Source organism: Peromyscus leucopus, chromosome 3 (assembly GCF_004664715.2).
Source record: "Peromyscus leucopus breed LL Stock chromosome 3, UCI_PerLeu_2.1, whole genome shotgun sequence".
Lineage (NCBI taxonomy): Eukaryota > Metazoa > Chordata > Mammalia > Rodentia > Cricetidae > Peromyscus > Peromyscus leucopus.
The window spans coordinates 132,185,009-132,208,052 of record NC_051065.1 but is presented as its reverse complement, the minus strand read 5'-3'; the positions used below and the strand labels follow the sequence as shown (position 1 = coordinate 132,208,052).

Here is a 23,044-nt window from a genome sequence, read left to right as displayed (position 1 = left end):
GAAAACGCCAGTGAAATGGGTTCCAGCCTGTTAAATCACTCAGACAGAAGAAGTGTCATTTTTTGATGACAGGAACAAGCATGCTGGCTTTCACCCCTCAGAATCAGCCACAGACCCCATCCCTGGCTTGTCACAACACCCCTGGCTTTTAGCCAGGAGGGCCCATCTCTAGAAAAGGGGTGGTGCCTCCCTGAGCTGTGCCTCCCATTCCTGAGCCTGCTCTCCTGCGGAGTTCCCTTAAAAGCCATCGAGTGGAATTGTGGGCCCCTCCAGAAACCTCTTTAAGAGTTTTAAGCACTCAGCTCCACTCCCCCCCCCCGCAAAAACAGCAGCCACTGTGCATCAAAAAGAGAGAAAAATGATTTTTAAAGAAGACTAAGATAACAGCCTCACTTTCCTCCTCCCCCATCCCCTTCCTCACCAGCTCCGACTCTCCCTCTAACCTTGTGCTGCAGCAGCTCCCAGGGGGTCTTTCCGGTGGAACTTAGCAACTTCTAGACTGCATTTCAGCTTCCCTTTCTATTTCTTTCCTTCTCCCCCTACTCTTTGGCATGTACTGGACACAGAGAGGCTGGGAGTCTCTGCTTCCTACCTCTCTGAAACGAAGTCTGTGTCCTGGGGCAGCTAGGGAAAGATGGGCCAAGGAGTGAGAGAGAGTGATAGAGGGAGAGAAAAAGAGAGGAGAGGAGAGGGAGTGATGGAAGGGGGAAGGGGGAGAGAAAGGGGGAGGAGAGCAGGGAGGGGGAGAGGGAGAGGAAAGAATGGAGGAAAGGAGGAAGGGAGAAAGGGAGGGAGGGAGGGAGAGGGAGAGAGGGAGAGAGGGAGAGAGGGAGAGAGGAGAGAGGGGAGAAAGAGAGAGAGAGAGAGAGAGAGAGAGAGAGAGAGAGAGAGAGAGAGAGAGAGAGAGAGAGAGAGAGAGAGAGAAGAGAGAGAGAGAGAGAGAGAGATTGCTGCGGGGATTGAAGAGAGGAAGGGGGAAGGGGAGGTCCGCCGCGGGCCAGCGCTCAGCAGCCGGTGGATGTCCAGAGCTCTCCCTGCCACCCTGGCTGCTGGGGCATCAACAGTCCCTGAGCAACCTTTGTGTTGGGCAAGTGTTAAAATCCCGAAGTAGAAAGAGACCCCATAGGGTATAAACTCGGGCTGAGGGTGGAGCGAAGGATTTTTGAGAGAGAGAGAGAGAGAGAGAGAGAGAGAGAGAGAGAGAGAGAGAGAGAGAGAGAGAGAGAGAGAGAGACAGAGGAGAGGGGTGGGATCCAAGGCTTATCCTGCTAGCTGCCAACTTGAAGAAGTCTTCAGCTCGCACTCCTGAGTTCTCCGTTACGCTGAAACTTCACATAGATCGGGAAGAAAGGATTCCGAGAGTGGGATCGAGAAGGGCGCGGGCGCACGGGTAGGACCGGTGGGGGTGGCCTGCAGAGCTCACAGCATGGCAGTGCCGGGTGAGGCCGCCCAAGACCTGGCCAAGCCAGGCCTCGGAAGGGCGAGTCCCGCCCAGGTGACCAGCTGGGACCACCACGGTCGTGGCGCGTCCCGTCCATCCCCGCGGAGCTTGGGCTGCCGAGGTTGTTGGGGAGTCCAGGCGCTGCAGCCGCTACGGCGCTCGCCGCAACTCTCCTCGGCGTTGTGCGCGGGCTCCCTGTCCGTGCTGCTGGCGCTGCTGGTGAGGCTGGTCGGCGGAGAAGTCGGAGGCAAGCTGGAGTCGAGTCAGGAGGCGGCGGCCGAGGAGGAGGAGGAGGAAGGAGCCCGAGGGGGCGTCTTCCCGGGCCCTCGGGGAGGTGCTCCCGGGGGCGGCGCGCCGCTCAGCCCTTGGCTGCAGCCGGCCGCGCTGCTCTTCAGTCTCCTGTGCGCCTTCTTCTGGATGGGCTTGTGCCTGCTGCGCGCCGGGGTGCGCCTGCCTCTGGCCATCGCGCTGTTGGCCGCCTGCTGCGCGGGGGAAGCGCTGGTGCAGCTCTCGCTGGGCGTGGGGGACGGTCGCCTGCTGTCGCTGCCCGCCGCGGGGGTCCTGCTCAGCTGCCTGGGTGGCGCGACATGGCTGGTGCTGAGGCTGAGGCTGGGCGTCCTCATGGTCGCCTTGACTAGCGCGCTCAGGACGGTGGCCCTGGTTTCCCTGGAGAGGTTCAAGGTCGCCTGGAGACCTTACCTGGCGTACTTGGCGGCCGTGTTGGGGCTGCTGCTGGCCAGGTACGCCGAGCAGATCCTGCCGCAGTGCTTCGGGCCGGCTCCGCCCAGGGAGCGGTTTAGGTCCCAGCTGAGCGCGAGGACCAAGGAAGAGATTCCGGGGTGGAAGAGGAGGAGGCGGTCCAGCTCCGTGGTGGCCGGCGAGATGTCTGGCTGCAGCGGCAAGTCGCACCGGAGGACCTCCCTGCCCTGCATACCCAGGGAGCAGGTAAGCTGGGGCTGCACCTTTGGGGGCACTCCCGGGAAACTTGAAACAGTGCTTGGAGTGGAGCGCAGGCAACCGGGAAGCCAGCCTGCCAAACAGTACAACTTTACACTTACTAAGAAAGTAAATTTTTTTTTCCGCCCATTCTCTATCTAGTGGAGTAGTTTACAACCAGAGCGACAGAAAACAGGAAAAAGTAACAAAATTAAGTGGCAGTGCTCGGGCTTTCACAGCTGGGGGATGTTTTCAAATCCCTTACACCTGGTTTGTGAGTCCCTGCGCTTCGTGAAGCATTTCTACCCTCCCTAAATTTTCTGGATTAGTTTATTTACTTATTAGAAGTAAGTGGCTTCCAACACGCGTAATTTTCTATATTTCTGTGTCTTTTTAAAAATAACAAACTTTATTTCTTATTAGGTGCTAGGTAAACATTTATAAAAGCCAGTAAGAGTTTCAGTAGCCAGGGAAGACAGCCTTGGCGGTGGGGCGCTGAAAGACGCGTCTGCTTCTGCAGCGCCGCGTCTGCTGGCCACAGTATGGTTTTATACTTCAGTTGTTACACATTAGTGTGTGTTGAACTCTGAACTTACGTTTTACACTTGAGGGCTATGTGTGAACTTTAGAGTGGCGCCGGACTGGAGGCTCTGCTTCTATTGTTCACTCAGAAAAGTAACCGTTCTCAGGAGCATTTATAAGCCTAAATGGAGAGAAATTCAAGTTACTTCCTCAGGGTTTGCAGGGAACATTAATCCAGACTTTCTAAGATTGCTTGCTAGCGAGATGTATCTTTGAGGAAGGAGGAGGTGGGAAGTTGAATTCCGAGTGAATTTGTGTGTACCAGTTTAGGCGGTTCTTTTTTGGGGGAGGGGGTTGCCAAACTCTTTAGTATCATGGAATAGTTGCCCTGCGTGGTATAGGACGACCATTTCCAATTTTATACACAAGTTGTACTTGAGAAGATTTTTTTTCGCCTCAGTTCTCTCCACCAGGTCTGACGCCTGATGAAGGGGATTGAGAAAGTTGATTCTGCACTCTAAATGGAAATTTACACTTCTGTTTAAATTAATGCCTACCCATGATCCTGTTAGGATAACTTTCAGCGTGAAAGGCTGTCCCTATGATAATAGTAAGCTTTTTATTTTTGGGGTTATTCTAGAGGTAATTGGCTAGGTATTCCTTAGAAACATCTGTCGCCATATGGTGTGAGTGGTTTGTTTCTGAAATGGAGTTGACTACCCAGATGGGTGGCTCTTTGACTTTATGTAGTGGGCTGGATGACAGCATCAAATGCTTGTTCTTACTTTAAAACAAATGTATGTATTTAACATGTTGTTTAGCCGAAACAAATATGTCTAGGTTTAAAGAGTAAAGGGAAAAATAGAGGCCACTGACTGATGGATGGTTAGTTGTGTAGAAATTTGGAGAATAAAGTAAGTTAAGTATGAATGGGTGCTAAAGAGAGAACTTTTTGAATGAAAACAATACTATAAAAAAAAAGCATCGACAACACTCTTCTCTTTAACTTAAAGGGAAATGTGATATGGTCCTTGCCAACATTGAAGCCTAATTTACAGGAAAAATCTGGATTGAATCAGAAGTGATTTGACTCCACATTAATGCCATTTAGCCCTCAGAATTAAATTTTTGACATTTTGGATTAAGGGAGTTCAGAGTGGATTTGGTATTAGAAGACCTTCAGGTGAACAGAGCAGCTTTGCTGATGAGCGTAGATTTGTATAGATTTCCTCTGCTTCACATTGGTAAGTGAAGTACTGTAATGATCTTATAAAGGTCTCATTGAGCTTGGATTTTCAAAGGTTTTATTGATTAATTACTTGGAGAGTGCACACTTATCACCTGTCCTGGTCATTTTCTCTGGCAGTTGTTTCTATTGATGAAGAATGCTCTAAAGCAAGCAACTTGGGATGATAGGAAGCCGTGGTGGCCTGCAGCAGCAGCCTAGACCCTTGCCGTTTTAATGAGGGCATGGGTGAAGGTGTGCTCACTGAAGGCTGGTTTTTATAGATGACCCATTAAAGCTGTTGCTGAACACAATTGTGGGGACTGGGTGGGGCTGACATGGGATAGTATCTTATGAGATAGGGTGAGGTGACAGCTCATTCGTTGGCCGAACTCTGTGAAAAGGTTAGGAGCCATATAGTAAATGGCTTATCTTTTTTATCATGAGGAAGCAAACTTCTGATTAAGAGGGCAAAGGGTGTCATGATCATTTACATACTTGACGAAGTCCAGAGTGAAAATAATTATGAAACAGACATCTACCATTCCCCAGTGCTGTCAGGTTAGTTCTTTTGTGAATAAGGCAACCAGTGAGTTTTAAACAGTGCTGAGAGGCAGGCAGGACAGAGGCCTCCTAGGCACTGACTTAGCTATTGCTCATTGTGGAGTTTAAAACTGAGACAGTTGGGACACGTATCTTCTTTGTGTGGGTGACACTGACCACTGCTTGTGAAGTCTCTCTCATTGGTGGTCCTCCCTTTCTAAAAAGACACAGAAGAATATATGCTAAAATTCTTGTGAGACTCCTGCCTGCCTGCCTTCCTTCCTTCCTTCCTTCCACCCTCCTCTGAAGCCTAAAATTGTAAAGTCTGTTGTCGAGATAGCCCGTATGGAATTGAGTTTGTAAGTCAGATAATTTGTAGCATAGAAAGGAGAAGCTGGTCAGGATTTGGTCAGAGCGGGAGGCACCAGGTGTTTCTGAAGGCAACTGACAGTGTCTTCTGAGGAGGAACAGAGTTGACAGAATCTCTGCAGCTCAGTCTTGCCAGCCCTGTATCCTCAAGACTGAGGCTGTGACTTTAGAGGAATGTGCCAAGCTAAACTTTTCAGGTTGATGGTTTGGGAAGGCTGGGGTCTGCTAAGGTGTCCGTGTCCCCTGGAAGTGAATTCTCGCATCTGACAGTAGCTATAACCTTGTCAACTTGCGACTACCCACTGCCAACATCCAGTATGCAGAATGCCTAGCATTTATTGAATGAATTTGATTAATAAGTGCTATTTTCAGCATAAAGTTAGTTCTGCAGCTCTCAACTTCAGGAAAACACTCAAGGCATGCCTGTTCTCTATATACATCACAGAACACTATTGGACACTCACTTCTCTATAATTACTGAATCCAGCATACCTATTAATTTCTAATGGATTCCAAATCAAATCTAATTTTATTTTAGTTACCTGTTAAGCATTTAATATTTTAAACATATGGTTTCATAGGAAAAAAATATAAGCTGCCCAGCTCTCCCCGTGAATGTCTTGGAGCCAAACTAATGACTAATTTCTTTGTGATAGACACAAAGGCAGTCAGAAATGTAGGAGATATGTGCTTTGTCTTACTAAAGTAAAAGCTACACTCTCCTGTGACTATTTGTCTAAGCACTCAGTTGAGAATCCTTAGCCTATGTGAATGTCCTTGCATTGGAATTTAAGTTTGGTAGCAGAGAAGGGTCAAGTTGTTAATCACTGGGGTGAGAAAGACATTTTAACCCCCCCCCAAACAAAAAAAAAGATAGGATAATGATTTCTGTTGGTACTCACTGAATGGTGGGCATGTGGTGGGCTTGCTTAAAAACAAATAGAACTTGATAGTCTTTGCAGTACAGATATAAAGCACAGCAATACTTCTTCTCAAATAATTTTGGAGACAGCTTTTAAAAATTATGTGTGTGTGTGTGTGTGTGTGTGTGTGTGTGTGTGTGTGTGTGTGTGTGTTTGTTGGGAAGACAACTTGCAGAACTTAGCCCTCCCTTCTACCATGTGGGTCCTGGGAATCTCTCTCTGGTTGTTAGGCTTTGTGGCAAGTGCCTTTACCCACTGAGCCACAATGCTGGTCCTCCAGGCAGTCTTGGTGGAACTTCAGCATTCAAAATGGGAAAAAAAAAATCGGTAGTGTTGGGAATTGAACCCAGGATCTCATGTGTGCCAGGTAAGTGCACTATCACACAGATATACCCCATTTTTCTGAATATATAGAATGTTGTATGCATTTCTAAATATATTTTGATATGTTTCTTACATTGAACCCATTTAAGAAATATGGGATCTTAAATTGTGGCTTCTATCATATTTCAGTATTATTCCTCAGTTTATAGTGCTGTAAACAGAAATATTGATTATGGCTTGGTGAGAGAATTAAAATTAATATATGTCAACCTCTGAAAAATGGCAAACAAGGATTTCTGATCCTCCCGGGAAAGGTAGGAAAATGTTTTGTTTTCCTGTGATTTTTTTTTTACTTTGTGAATACACATATTTAAAACATACCAAAGGACCATTTTAACTAACAGAAATAGTCAGAAAATCTGTATAAATTTCCAGAGGTTGGAAGGAGTGAAAACAGCCACTTTACTCTTTCTGTCTTGAGTCTAAAGTGTAAAAAGTTTAACTGTAGAACTGAAAGAAACAGTGTGTGCCGGGCTGTCATGTTAATTAAATAAACAACCAGAACAGTGACTCTGTGTATGAAATACATCTGGAAAACTCGGGGGGGAGGGGACAGCGGGCCAGATGAGTGACACCAGCCTGAAAAACTTGCATTATATCTGTTGTGACACTTGTGTGAATTTGTTGTAATTCTGCTGAGATTCAGCTCTGGGAATCCTGTCTGCAGGCACCTGGACACCCAAAGCCCTTTCCACACCAAACTTTCCACGTTGAAATCCTCCTCACAGGTCACATTGAGGTGGGGAGTTTATCAAGCCAATAAGCCCGCTTCTATTTTAAAGTTCTCTCAATTACTATGGTTCGTGCTGGCCACAGCTTGCTGGAGTTTAGGTTGACTTCATTGAAAACTCCTGTTGTTTGATTCCTTCCTTTAAAGGAGTGAGTTTGTTGGGGGGTGAGGGTGAAAGTTGCATTTTTTCAGAGAACAGGGTTGTGAGCTTGCTGATCAATGCCACTATTGTGTCACATAGTAGCTAGAGAGACATGGACAAGTTGAAACATTTGCACTGGGTCACTAGCAATGTTTCTTTAGCGTTGCAGCAGATGCCCACCCACACTCCCTGTGATGCATTGCTTCTTAGTTCCTGTGGATCTCTTCCCCCATGGCGTCTTCCCCCTTCTTCCTCTTTTCTACGTGATATTTAATAATCGTATTTTCTAAATGGTCTGCATGCCGACGGAATCCACAGCTTGTGCCTGTACTCCACATTCATCTGTCTCATGAAGTCTTCTCAATAACTCTGAAAAACCTGAGTCACTAAATCTCTGTAGTCTTATATTTTCAGTTTTGCATACTTGCATTTGCATGTTCAGGTTATTGATTTTCCAATGGTCTAATACCTTTCTATAGATAATAAACAATTGTCTTTATGAACTTTTATTGCTGAGTATTTTTACTGGAAGTATTTTTTTATAGGAGATTTTTGTCTTTTTTTTGGTAAGGCTACCTTTGAGAATTGCTTCAATTTTGAGCTGAGTATGTATATTTGGGCTGTTTGCAACATAACATAAACAGATTTAATCACCATGAGTAAAAGTCTAAAAGATAGGTTGATGTGGGTTATTCACAGGTGGATAATTGTCAAAAATGTGAATTGGTCATACGATTTATCTTGTGTATAGTACTGTTTTCAAAGTACATACTTCTCTCAGTTAATGTCATCCTTATAGGCCTTTGGTCAGGTAACCCATCAAGTGTCACACCACATTTGTGCACCAGGCCTTGTGCTGAATACTGTGCCAAAACTATACACTTGTGCCAACACTGTCCACACACGGAGAAGACAGCCTCTGTCTCTCCAGGGCTTGGAGCATCACTGGGGAGATGAGGCACCTACATAAGGGAAAAGCACAGTATGTGTGTGAATGACCACTTAGAGAATACATTGGGAAAATGGGGTGACATACCTGTCATCCCAGCACTGGGAGGGGGCAACAAGAAGGCAGATTCCAACTATATACAGGTTTGAGGATAGCCAGAGCTATATGAGACCCTCTCCCAAAACACAAAAAAGAAAGAAATAGATTAAGGACTGTAGATAGAAGCTTAGAGCAGGCTTTAAATTTGGATGTAGGATCCATTCATCTGTTTTCTGAAATTCTGTGCAAAATTTCATGTTTTGGTCTTATGTAAAAAATGCCCAGACTCTCAGATAAATGGAGAATCTTCAGCACTTAAATGTTAAACATACATGTTTTAAATTTGAAGCAGCTTTACTTTTGGAAATGTAGAGCATAGCTTTAGAAATGGAAACTCGTGTGCATTGACAGTAGGTTTTGAAATAAAGATAAAAGTCTATTAGACATAGGACATGCTAGGTGTTTAAGAGAACACATTAGCCTTATCCTTGGATCTTTAGATAGTTTATAGAGGCTCATGAGTGTTTCCAGTTGATGTTGAATCATTATTCATCCTCCACCCAAGGCCAGGCTGTAGTTAGCAGACCTGAGCTAGTCCGATTTCAGAGGGAGGGGCATGGAGGGAGGGTCAAGGAAATGTATCTGAGGATACTCAGCTAGTACTGTGACAGTAGATGGCCGACTGGGAAACATTCAGGAAGGGACTGTGGTGGACAGTGCCAAACCCAGACATCATGTGCAATCTTACCTATGGAACCAAGTCTGGATACCCAGTCAAGTTTAGCACACTGTATGTCGGAGGTAAAAATAACATGAAACTTGTTATGTTATTGAAGTGAAATGACAAAACCAGGCAGCCTCGGATTGGGAGTACGTCATTGACAGCTTTGTCCCACCTACATGTGTTTATGGCCTTGAAAAGTCTGACTTCAGACCTCCATCCCACCCCACTGAAGGCTCCAGTGGCAGCTTACAGCTCTCCGTTTTCCCTTTTTAAAGACGTGGATTGAAAGATGTTCAGGATTTTAAACTCAAGCCAAGAAAAATGACCTTAGAAGCTGTAAAACCCTCTTCCTTAGTGAAAACAGCTGCTTGTGTCCCCTAATTAATTTGCCCAGTCTCCTTCAAAAGTCATAAAAATGTAAGTGCATGTGATATTAGGGGAGCACACGAAGGACATCATGATTCAAAGGACAGAGAGCCTTTCGGGAAAAGCCCCAAACTAAATTCCTTCTGCACGACTGATTTTATCCTATCTGCCATCACCATTAAGGGACCTATGGTTGGTCATTAGAATTGTCAAGTCTGCCAGTCCCAAACAGAATGATGGCAGTTCAAAGGCTACCTAAGGCTTTTACCCTGAGATGATGAATGCTCTTAAAGAGATACACTTAGTTGGTGACAGGCTTGTGTGTATTTACACATGTAGGTGTGTGCATGCTTATGTGTGCATGTATGACCTGTACATATCCTGTACATGTGTCATTTTCCCCTGCCAGGAAATTACCTTGGTTGTGTCAATTTTGTGGAGAACAGTGTCACCCAGTGGCTTTGATGAAAACAGTCCTGCCAGTGTCCTAGGTGAGTGCCTTACATATTTAACAGAAACAAAACACACATTTAGTTTTGCATTTCTAGTATTTACACAAAAAGACTAAGAGGAAAGATAAAATTTATAATAATACGATACTTGACCCATCATGTAATCAAGATGAAAATGGAGATACATTACATTCTAATTTGCTTGTACTGAGCCAAATATCCAACATGTGTTTTACACTAAAGGCATTCTCAGTTGTTCTAGCTTCCTGCTTGTGATTCAGTCCACACCTGTGACTCATGGCCATGTATTGGTCAGTGCAGCTGTACATTTTTTTTAGCAGGATGAAATGTATGCATTTTGATATTGCATCTTCACATATAATGGAAATATATGCAGATTCAATGGTAGCATTTAAAAACCATATTCTGACTCTGGCATAATTTTGATTGCACCTTTTGTCCCATTCTAACAGTTGGCAATTGTATGACTGGCATTTTCATCATTTCATGTTTTTGTCAGTATTTGAAAATGCAAATGAAATTATTTGAATGGGGGAAATTTAGCAGTCTATAGCGAATAATCTGTACACCTGATTCAGGACAGGGTCACAGTTAACTGTGGGTCTATCTTTTCTGGCTTTCTGTCTGCCAGGGATTGCATCTGCCTTCAGATCACTTGTCCAGGTTGATCAGTGTATACTCTTTGGCCACAAAGTTCCTGCATCTGTAGGGTAGGACTTGTCTTTCTAACATCAGCAACTAAAGTGGCAAACCTGTTAGTGGTGTCCGTGAAGCTCCAGTCGCCATCATCCTTGCTTTTGTAGACATCAGTCATGAGAGCGGAAGGAGAACGGGTAGGGTGGTAGAATGGGGGTTGGGGGGTGGGGGCTCTGTTCTGTGTGTAAGGAAGCCTAGAGAGTTCCACGGTATAGAACGTGGCACCAAGAAACTCAGATTAGGTCTTTAGTCCCTTTCTAAATTCAAGAAGCAGGTTGGGATTACAGATTACTGTTTTCGTGGGAAGAAGTCTCAGCATGTCTAAAGTCATTTCTCATCAAACTCATGACTAATTCTAGATGGAGCTCTGACATTACATGGAGAATTAATGACAAAAATACTTTTCATACATGACATGCTTTTTCATAACTGTGTCTACAGATATTGATATATACAATTAATTTTAAAGTAATGCATGCGTTTTGTGTCCGATGATTTTTATCTGAATATGGTACAGATAGCCACTTGAGTCAAGGCATACTATTTTACCTTTATATTGCAGATTAAAAATAAATATCTAGACTGGGACGTGGTGGCGAATGCCTTTAATCCCACACTTGGAAGGCAGAGGAAGGCCAGTCTCTGAGTTCAAGGCCAGCCTTGTCTACCAAGCAAATTCTAGGACAGTCAGAGCTGTTACTCAGAGAAATTCTGTCTTGAGAAACCAAAAAAAGAAAGAAAGAAAGAAAAGAAAAGAAATAGATACCTAGTTTTCTCACATAACACCCTGGAAATAATCAATAAAACCCCCAAAGCAATATAATCATGCTATACAGATAAGCAAATTTGGATGTAAAGAAGTAATGTGGATGAGGTTCACTTCAGTTAAGCTGACTTTAGAATTGATGGAGCTACCCAAAGAATATGCACTATAACAGACATTAACTATTTGAAAGAGTTAACACTTAAATGTAACTAGTTATTTCTCACCTTTCCCTAGTTAATTCTATTTATTTATCTTTTAGAATTTCCCACACTAGTCATTTTCATTATCTGTCTGTCTGTCTGTTTCTCTCCTTCACCCTCACCCCTCCCTTTCTCTCCATTTTATTTCATGTCATTTTTGCTTAATAGATTCTTCCATCTCAAGGGCATCTAAAAATGTAAGGAATGCCTTTCTGTCCTCCACAGGTGACTTTGAGAACACTGAAATGATTTTATGCAAGAAGCTTGTGGTTTGGAGTTAATAAGGTTTTAGCGGGGTGGTGGCATCACACGTCTTTAATCTCAGCACTTGGGAGGTAGAGGCAGGTGGAGCTCTGTGAGTTTGAGGCCAGCCTTGTCTAAGTGAGTTCCAGGACAGCTAGGACTATTACACAGAGAAACCCTATCTCAAAAAAAATCAAAAAACAAAACAAAACAAAAACAAAACTTTTTCCTCTCCTGAAGTCGTTGTAAAGCACCGAGTATTTATGCTAAGGCTTTGGCAAGCATTTCCACCCTCCAGGCATGTACAATCCACTTTGATAAACCCGTTACGAGTTTTGACATCACAGAGAGGTTGTGTTTTGTCTTCTGGCAGGTTGGTTTGTGTACTGCTGTGTGCAGCCAAAGGCATCCTTATCACCTTTTGAAGGTGATGTGAATACAAAGAAAGAAACTAGTATTCTTGTTTGTTTTGATCCAAGGGATTTCAGAGGATCAAAATAACAGGTTCATGTGAGACATACTCTTTAAGAGGCCACACTCAGTCTGTGGTATGAGACAGCTCACACCCTCATTGTGTGGTTAGTGTTTTGGGGTCTTAGCCTCTGTAGCAGTGCCCCTAAGCTTCAGAAGGAGAGAGCCTACAGACTGTCCTATGTTTCCCAGGGGATTTGCTTTCTAAGCCTTGGAATGAAAGAAGTTACATTCAGACCATGACAGTTTTCATTAGAAAAGAAATCAATTTTGCAGCCTCCCCATCTTACCCATAAACATTTCCCTTAGAAAAATTTGGCTGAGTGCCTTGTTTTTTGTAGGTGCTGGCTGGCAGGATATGCGGACGGAAAAGAAATGTCTGTTAAATAAAATATTTATCCCCTCCAGTCCCTTGAGATTGGGTAGAGACTAGAATGTTTAAAGCAAAGGAAAGCGACTATGGACAAGTCTCAGAATTTACAAATTTGATGTGCTGTTGACATTTCCCCCCCTACTTTTTAAAATGTCTTCTGAGGGTCTGGAAAGATGGCTCGGTGGTTAAGAACTCTGACTGTTCTTGCTGGGGACCTGGATTCAGTTCCCAACTGCATAGGCTGCTCAAACACATCTCTAATTCCAGTTTCAGGGGATCCAACGCTCTCTTCTGGCCTTCATGGGTACTGCTACACTTTCATAGGTACAGGCTAACGCTCATACACATAAAGTAAAAATAATAAAGTGTTTTTAAAAAGTCTGTGATATTTCAAATATAGGGCTGAATTCCCCTATACCTTATTAGTGGGAAATCCCATGTTCAACATGTGTTTTGTTTGTTTATTTCTAGATCATTGACAACTGAAAAATCACCAAATCTACATTCAAGATTACTGTTGTATAAATATTTGTTTTTTAATAGTGTGTATGTATGTGTACATATGAGTATAGGTGCTCCTAGAAGCCAGAAGAGGGCATTGGATCCTCTGAAGCTGCAGTTATAGGCAGTTGTCAGCCACCTGAAATGAGTGCTGGGAGCCAAACTTGGTGCTCTGCAAAAGCAGTATGAGTTCTTAACTACTGATCTGTCTCCTCATCCCAACAGTTGACAACATTTAAGGAAAATGAAATCTATAGCTAGTCATAGAGGTGCAGACCCACAAAACTAGCCAGTGTGGGGCTGGAGTAGGAGGATCTTGAGGTCAGAGCCAGTCTGGCCTATAAAGTGTGGCAGACAGACAGACAGAAAAGTTTACACAGGAATCCTACCTTTGCCATCCTGGTGTTTAGTAGAATTTGACTTGTTAAAATATATAATTTTCAATTAAATAAGGATCATCTTGCTAGTTCAGTTTTAATGTTCAACAGAGATGTTGTCCTTTCATTGAAATAGCACATTTGTTTTGAGTATGTTATTTAGACTTTCATAACCCTCAGAGAAACTTGATAGAGTATTTAGTAAAATTTTCTGACCATTTAATAGTGATTGATTTCTCTTTCTGTAGCTATCAATTTATCTCAGTAGATTTGATTTCTATTAATAACAAATTTCAATGTTTGAGTCCTTTGAATACATTTTATAAAATCTAAATATGATTTCTATTGGAAAATAACCAGCAAACTAAGAAGTTAGTTTTACACTTAAGTTTTCATACATCATCAAATTATGATCAAGGCAGTTGTGAATTTGTTAGGTATTTTAATACAATATTTAGAAGCAAAGTTTCTAACAGTAATAGAGCTGTGTGTGTCTTATCTCAAATAGTGACTACCTTACTCTTAGCATTTTGTTTTTCCTGTAATTGGAATCATTTTTCTAGACAGACAGGCCACATGTCCCAAATCATTTATTATGTGGAAGTTCATTGTGACGGTTTCTTCCTTTTTATTTGAATCACAGTTGGATTGGATCTCCCAAACTCTTTTGGAGAACTGTTGTTAGAGTTTTAAAGTGTGTGCAGTAGAACTTCTTCCAGCTATTAACTGGTCCTAGTTGGAAGCGTGAGAATTAGGCTGGGAATGTTGGAGAAAGATATGAGTGAACGCTGATAAGTGAGTTATCTCGAACATAAAGTGTCAGTCAGAAATGTGAGCCCATAAAAACGAGCTCACACAACTCATGCTAAAGTTTGCTTGGGCAGAAAAAAAAAAAAACAGTCAAAGTCAAGTGGCTAAATCTTTAAACATATTTTTCGAGCTGTCTTGTGGGTGAGCTTTCTTGACGTGAACTTTCGCAGATAATGATTCTTATTCTTTAGTTCTTATACATGTTTGTCACAGTGACTTGTAAATGTACCTACTGGCAAGTTTATGTGAACTCGAACTTCTCATGTGACTAGAATGGATTAAAAATGTCAACAAGATCAAGCACCCCCCTCCCCCATGTATTCAGACTGGGCATGGCAATCCAGCATGAGGAATAGGTTCCCAAGAGCCAGCCAAAGCACCAAGGACAGCCCATGCCCATTGCCAAGAGTCCCACAAATAGACCAAGCTACACAACTGTCTCACATATGCAGAGGGCCTAGATCAGTCCCATGCAGGTTCAGACTCTGTGAGTTCCTATGAGCCAGGGTAGCCATTTCTGTGGGTTTTCCTGGAATGTCCCTGACCCCTCAGGCTCCTACAATTTCTCCTCCTTCTCCTCATCAGGACTCCCTGAGCTCTGCCCAATGTTTGGCTATGGGTCTCTGAATCAAAAAAAAAAAAAAAAAAAAAAAATCAACAAGTACGTGTAACATAACTTACTCTATCTCCAACTCTACTTGATGGTGTTTGCTGCCTTCTGAGTATATTTGCATTCTTATCTCCTTCCTCCCAACTCTTCTCTTGTTGCTATTTATTCTTCTATAACTATAACTATCATGCCAAGGGAAGCAAAGGGTGGTTTATGATCTATAGTGGAGAACACTTACAATTCACAGATTTGTATAGGTGATGACAAGGTCTGTGAGAAGATTGTCTGGCTTCATTTACATAGTTCCTCACCATGCTGTACTTTTTAAGTTGAGGCATATGCCATGACTCTCAAAACCTAGTGTGAATGAAGCATCACTTGAAAAGCCCATTAAAGTGTATAGTCTTGGACCTTCCCATCAAATAGTCTGGGTTTTCTGGTGGGTTCTAGAGCACTGCAGAGTTTGAAGGAGCAAACCAGATGACTTAGATGAGGGATATAAAGATACAAATGTATGTTTACTTACACTATATGGCTAGTCTGACTTTTGCAGTCTGACTTGAGTAGTTCTGAATTTAAACTCTGGTGAGAAGGCTTAGTATTATGGGAAAACAAATTTGCATAACCATGTGCAAGAAATGTGTGCATATATATGGGCACACAGACTAGTTTGTGAAAGCTAGATATGGTGCCAAACTCCTGTAATTTCAGCACTTGGGAGGTGCAGTCAGGAGTATCAGGAGTCCAGTGCCAGCCCATGAAACACAGTGAAGTTTGGACTAGCCTGGGATACATGAGACCTGGTCTCTAAAAACAAACAAACAAACAAACAAAAACCACAAAGCAAAATGAAAAGTAGTTTGTGAAAGCAAACACTCAGAAATTTCCCATTATTTCCCTTTTGGAATTAGCTCATGAGTTATTTCTTGACTACTCTGTCCATTTTCTTCACCTGTAAATGTAGTTCAAAAAGCTGTTACAAGGACTAAGTGACAAGTTATTATGTTGGGTAGAAATACTAAGACTGTGATAGATCAAAGCCTTAAAATGTGTATGTTTGAACACTTTTTGAACACAAGTGATTCTATCTGTATTGTAAGACTCATAGAGCCTAGTGTACGGCTTGAAGGTTACATGAATGTGAAGAGGAGGAAGAAGCTTCTGTCAGATGTCTTGGGGGGAATGAGGACAATCTCTGTCCTACCCTATACCTGAGGCATGGAAGGGTGTAAGCTAAATATAAGAAAACCAAGTTAAGCAAGGACAACAGTTTTTCATGTAGTTGACTACACAGACCTACTCTCAGATCTTAGAAAATATGCAGCTCTGTGTAAGCTGATTATGGTGCTGTTGCAGTATTGATAAATTGTAGTTGAAGTCACTAACAAGCAGTCAGATAGGAGTGAAAAAAGAGGAACATGCTAGAGCTGCCACAGGTGCTTCTAAGGAGAAGGATGAAGCTTGGAGACAAAAGCTGAGCCCCTGAGCTTACTTACCAAATGGATGATGATGCCATTGTGAGACAATGTGCCATGTAATCCCACTTGAGTTTTGCTTCTGATTTGATTCAGGCTCTAGCTGATATTATAAGCCACATTTAATTTTGAAAGACAAATGCTCCTTTTTAAAATCTACTGACTCTGGTTAGTGTTGTGCGTGTATGGCTGTGTGACCACCTCCTGGAACATGGCCCCTCCTAGGGGCTGCATCCCTGAAAAGAACTGACTATCCCCAACCAGCCGTCAATTGCTGATGGATGCTCAGATTGAAGTGAGACTTCATGAGTTCCTTTTCCATCCAAACTGGGATTTTGGCTGGCTTGATTGTATGTGGTTCTTGAGCATGCAGTTGTAGCTGCTGTGAGATTATGTGGGCAATGGTGTTATCATGTCTAGCAAATACTATTTTGAACAGGTATCCACTACTTCTGACCCTTAAAATCTTCTACCTCTTTCCATGGTGATCTTTGAGCCTTGAGAGTGTGGGTGGGATATAGATGCCCCATTAAGGGATGAGTACCCACAGTTTATTTTTGAACAGTTGTGGGTCTTTGTGTTAATCACCATCTACTTCAAAAAGAAGCTTTTATGATGAGGGTTGGGAGATATGCTCATATATGGGAGTAAAGATAAGAACCTATGGGGCACATTCAGCTGAGGCAGGTCCATGAGCTGGGCTTTGCTGACTGCCCATGGAAGGTCATACTGTTTGGGAGGAGGGCCTGGGAGGTGGTCTGGGGGGGAGTGGGAGGAGGGATGAGGAGGGGATCTGAGGTTGGTATGTAGAATGAATAAAAAATTTCTTAATTAAGAAAAAAGAACTTATGGGACATTTATTTCCATGTCCATTTAGCAGAATGATAGTGTTAGGTTCTCTCTGGGGCTCTATGACCTAGACAACCACAGAGTTTTGGTCTAGGTACAAGTTCCATCTTGTGGAGCCTACCTTAAAGCTAATCTGCAAGTGGTTGGTTACTCTCATATTCATGCCATTATTGCACAGGTGGACATATCTTGCCAGGCCAGTTGTTAGTGTAGCTCACAGGGTTCATAGCTGGGTAAGACTGTTAATTACTTTTCTCCCCTAGTAGTGTGCAGGGGAGTTCCAGGTCAGTACCAGCTTGATTTCTCCATGTCCTATGACTCAAGTATGTGGCCTCTTCAGCAATAGGATCTTGCCATCAAGTTCTGTAGGTCAACTAAAAACCATAGTCACAGCCAGTAATATAATCCTCAAATTAAAAGTAATTATGGTTCTAACACCAAAGGCTCATTATAGAAGTAACATTTGGAAAATGTTTTTACACATATTGAAACTAACAGGCACTGGATTGCTTGTGTCTTGTTATTAACTATATTGCTTATGTACCAAGTTATTATTATAGCCCCAAAGAACACAGTATTACCTTAGTTTGTAAGAGGTGAATATACGATGCATATAATATGAAATAAATCATACAACTTCATAGGAAAAAATTCAGGAAACCTTTCTTCTTCTCATTATTTACCCTAAGTACTATTGTTTTCTAATACATAGCATCTGTTAAGCATAATCAGCATAGCTTTGATTTGCTTAGAGCCATCAGGGAAAGGCAGTAATTGTTTATCCACATAAGTGTTCATCAGAGCAGTCTTTGTAAACTAGCCTTTGCAAGATTGTCTCCTCAGGCTACTTTTCTTCCAGATTTTTCCACTTGTTGAATGACTGGTCAGTCTAGTCTGCGGTGGTTATTTTCAGTTGGCCTTGGCAGTGGTGAGAGTCTGCTGTGGTCTGCATCCTTTCTGCTCATAGGAAATCCTCTGGTTCTCATTTCTGCAACAGTGGAGGAAGATAGCAGAAGGTGAAGGGAGGGAGGAAGCCTTCTGCACATCATGAGAGGGTGCAGTCGTCATTGGAAGATCTTCTCCAAAGGGGATCTGGCACCACAGAATTATAGGGACAAAGGGACATTTCCTATTATGGTGAAGGTCTTCGGGTGTGACCCTGCAGTAGACAGATTGATGGGTGAAGGAATCACTGTGTGCTCATGGGAAAATCACAGTGTGTCTTCACCTTCTAGCTTCCTGAAGTTCAGAAATCCACATCTTTCACAGAGGAAAGAGGAGTGGGGAGGACATGTGTGTGTGATTCCCAGTCCTAGCAAATGAGCACTACGGGGAATGAATGGATTTGGGGAGCAAAACCTCAGTGATAGACGGTTTTTGTTAAATATGAATCCAATAGAGAGGCATTATCCCCTGTGACAAAAGTCCATCCAGGTATGGTCACACTCCCTAGTCTTCCTTCCCAGGATTGATAATGAGGTTTCAGGGTGAGAGAGAAAGTTAACTTGGGGATTAAAATCTTAGGGAAGATAAGGCAATATCAGAGTTCTTCCCTCCACCTGCATGAGAAATGAGCTCCAGGGGACAGATGTACATAGGAAGAAGCTAGGGAGGTCATTAAGAGAGTAGGGGAAAGGTCAGAGACACCTTGGTTCTGAAAGTATTTCCCTGGCTCCATGTGCCCAAGCACCTTTTCTGCAAGTATTCCTTCCACTGAGCCCCAAACCAAGGGTTTCAGCAAAGAATGGGTGGAACTGGTCTTCCTTCATTATATTATTCTGTCTGTGTTTAATGTGAAGAGTGTGGCACAAAGAAGCGGGGTGGGAACAATGATTGGACCCAAATACTAACATCACTGGGCAGGTTGTCAATACATGCCATAAGCTGAATCTGCCAAAGCTAGTGATGGCTGGCTAGTCTTTGAGTTTAGAGAGTATAGAAGTAACTAACCGTCTTATTAAATAAGAAACACAGAAACAATGTAAAGGAGAAAGCCGAGAGGTCAGAGCTCAGAGCTAAAATCTCACCCTTCTGCCTGCGGTGTCCCAGCTTCCCAAAAGAGAGCTACTTCCTGTCTGTAAATCGATTTTCCAGTCATTCTGCCTTCTCATTGGTTGTAAACCCAAACACGTGACTGCCTCGTCACTGTCTGAATGTACAGCCCCCTAGGTCTTAAAGGCATATGTCTCCAATGCTGGCTGTATCCCTGAACACATAGAGATCTATGGGATTAAAGGCGTGTGCCACCACCGCCACACTCTTGCTATGGCTCTAATAGCTCTGACCCCCGGGCAACTTTATTTATTAACATACAATCAAAATCACATTTCAGTACAATTATATTACCACCACAAGAGAGGGCTACCTTTATGCTTTCTTTTGTTTAGGGGTATTTATTAAGAATGTCTACTGGTTGTTTGACATGGAGATTTGGAAACAGTACATGTGGATGTGCTTCTGAATGGTCATATGACATTCAAAAAGGGACAGAAAGCATTTGAAAATCCTGCCTCTTCTCCCAGAAGGTAGGAGAGGACAAATGCTTCTTATAAAATTGGACACCCCAGCATGAACCTCCAGAAACAGATTCCGGAAGTAGTAGAGCCAGTCTTTGTATCTGTATTTGAGATGTAGTTTTATGAAAGAATATAGACACATAGGTGTTGAAACACACATATGCTGAGATGTGTCTCAGGTTTTACAAAAATATTTCGAGTTATTTTTGTTGCCACCACAACTGTGATTTATTGAGAGTATGAAAAGAAATCCTGTTCTAAGGAGAGCAGATTCTTCATGACCTCTGTGAACAGAGCATGGGGTCTGCTAAGCTAGTTACTGGACCAACATAAACACAAGCCAGCTTCATGACAAGTGTTCAAAGGGATGAATGCACATGATTTTCCAAGCTTTCTTTTCAGCACAAGAACTCTATTTAAGAGTCCTTATTTTATCTATAGGATGATTCTTCTAATCCTTTTTAGAGAATCTATAAATATGTATTTTTTACATTTGTAGTTTTTACCTATGTCATATGCGAGCATTAGGAGTTCCTATATTTTGTTTTCTTGCTGTCTGAATCATACTGAATGCATGTGGATGGATTTCAGTTTTCTTTGTAAGGGTTCTGTTGGCTGTTCCCTGTATTTCTGCTTGAAGAAGAAGGGACTTTGTCAATTTTTATTGGCTGTTTCTGTTTTAAATAAGTAAATAGGGAAATAAAAACATGCACACATATGGTTTTTAACACTGATTTCCATAGTCACAATTATTCCATGTCTTTTTACTTGGAGAGTCATTCATTCATTCAGTAACACATTGGAGTGCATTAAACCCACTCAAACAAATAAAATACCAGTGATATTCCTTAAAATGCTTTTAAAAATTGATGTAATAGAATAAGAGGTGGGAAATAGAAAACCAAAGAAATAAAATCACCTCAAATCCAAAACTAAAAATCCTAGACTCATTCAAGTATTTTATAAACTTTTTGCATTTTTAAAATTTTTGTTGGTTTGCTTTTTGGATTTATTATATATATATTTTTTTGTTTTTGTTTTTTGTTTTTCGAGACAGGGTTTCTCTGTGTAGCTTTGCGCCTTTCCTGGAACTCACTTGGTAGCCCAGGCTGGCCTCGAACTCACAGAGATCCGCCTGCCTCTGCCTCCCAAGTGCTGGGATTAAAGGCCACCACTGCCTGGCGGATTTATTATATTTTAAAGATGCATTTTTATTTATATTTATTTAAATTTCTTTTTGAGACTATATTATGATAACACCTTATCTTGCTTCCCTTTCCTCCCACTAAACCCATATACCTCTCCTTGCTCTCGTTTAAAGTCATGGGCTCCTTGTGTTATGGTTGTTACAGGCATATATGTATATGTATATGATGTATATGTATGTATACATATATATTCTTAAATACAACCCACTTACTCCGTGTACTGCTATTTGTATGTTTTCTGGGTTGATTTGGTACTGATAGCCAATTGTTGTGTTCTTCATGTGTGTATGTATGTGGGTGTGTGCACATGCATATCTCCCCTGAATGCCAGATTTAAAGACATTTGTGACACATTCAGCTTAGGTGCAGGGAACTGAACTTGGTTCCTCAGAAAGAGCAGTAAGTGCTCTTAACCACTGAGCAGTCTTTCCAGCTTACTTCTTTTGGCTTTTTTATTTGAGGACAGTTATTGGGAGCTGATTATGCTAGAGACCTCTGGAATTAAGGTAGTAGGGTAGTCATTTCCTCTCTGAGTGTGTGCTGTGGGGTGAGGGGCTGGCATGGAGCTAGTGTTGGCTGGAATTCAGATCTCAGCCTCACAGGTCAGAGATGTAATTTTTCCATAAAACAGAGCTTATCCCTCGCCAAGGCACACTAATCATAAAACTTTAACTCATCAATCCAAATGTCAAGTTATTAATTTACACTGGGGAATTTTACTGTGAGGAAGACCAGAGTGGCAGGGCTCACTAATAAATTTGTCTTGTTTCTAGTGGGAAAGTCATCTTTAGCATGGTTGGCTCTGATGTTGCAACTGGGAATCTCTGGCTTATGGGAATATTTCTTGGAAAACTTTTGCTGTTTGCATTTTTATTCCAGAACATCTGAAAAGTGCCCATGACATGCCAGAAAGTGGGGGGCCTTGTGAGGGATAGGATTACAGAAATGGATGGCCCTTTTGCACCCATTCCTCCCCAAGTTTATAGTCAAGATACCAGCATTAGCAAATGCCCGATGATAAAAGCTCTGACATAGAGAAAGTCATGAGAACTTCGCCTTCTAGAAAGGTCACAGCTAAATTTAATGCTGGAACACCATCATGCTCTTAACATAGATTTCTGGTAAAATTCTGCCCTTCCTTCCTTTTGAAATTTATGCTTAACTTTTTCATGTGTTTACGTGACTAGTACACTGGCTCTCAGCAGCTTTGGTGCGATGTAAAGAATGCGTGTGTAAAGGAATGCTTCTTTATATTTCTCCTCTGGGCATAAAGCCCAGAGGATGTGAGGGAGGGAAGGAGTGAAAGGTTGAGGGCGAGTGAGCTGGATGCCAGGTGTGAATTGCGTTTTATGTTTCATGAAAGACACGTGGAGCAGATAGCCTCTTTGTTGCTGAGAAGAGAGGGGCGGGTGATGGGAAATTTTAGAAGATGAGGCAGAGGATGGGGCGGTAGATGAAAAATGGAGTGTTCTCTGGTTGGGCTGAGGGATCTGAGTATGATTTTGTGTACACAGAATGTCAGAAATTTAAGCTGTTGTTTTTTCTTAAAGGAGTGTGATGGGAATAGCTGAAGCATAATTTTGGTAGCAGTGAACCAGAGCAGCAAAGTAGAGGTGGGAGTAGGGGAAGAGCTCCTGTTAGACATGTTGAAGATTTCCTAAGACAGTGGGGGTTAAAAGAAATGGTGACGAAGAGAAAGTAGGCACTTTAACTGGCAGGGTTAGTCATAAATTGGTGCAGAAAGCATACAGGGCACTGGCATTTTAAAAAATGAGACCACGGGAAACTATGTAGTGAAGACTCGCTGAGAAAGGACACCCTCTTATCTTTTGTTTTAGTTCTGGGGTGAGAGAGGGAGATGGTGTTTGTTTGGTTTGGACACTTCTGCATGTCTTACTCTTGCAACCTCATGCAATCTTGTTCTCTTGAAGGTCACTGATCTCATTTATTCACCATGCATTTTAATAAAAGAGCTGTATGCACTCTCAATACCTTCCCCTGTGCAGGGTGTACCTGGCCCAAGTCACTCCATTTATAACTTCCAATACAGAAAAGTCATTTCAGTAGAGACAGGGACTTCTCCCTAAAAGCCCACCATAATGTGTTATGTGATTGTTAGGTCCAGCACTTAGAGGTAGAGCTAGGAGGATCAGTAGTTCAAAGTCACGTTTAGCTACATAGGG

At 42.5% G+C, this 23,044-nt stretch overlaps 1 protein-coding gene across 3 annotated transcripts in view; it reads left to right on the top strand.

The window, feature by feature from the left end:
* Positions 1-956: 956 nt before the first annotated feature.
* Pde3a (phosphodiesterase 3A) overlaps positions 957-23,044 on the top strand; it is a 287,295-nt gene continuing 265,207 nt past the window's right edge. Inside the window, exon 1 of one of the 3 annotated variants that reach the window (XM_028872232.2) lies at positions 957-2,386. In XM_028872232.2, the coding sequence (XP_028728065.1) occupies positions 1,427-2,386 (960 nt within the window). In that variant the 5' untranslated portion in view covers positions 957-1,426. The remainder of the gene's footprint in view (positions 2,387-23,044) is intronic. The other 2 variants (XM_028872233.2, XM_037204010.1) reach the window with 2 other exon arrangements.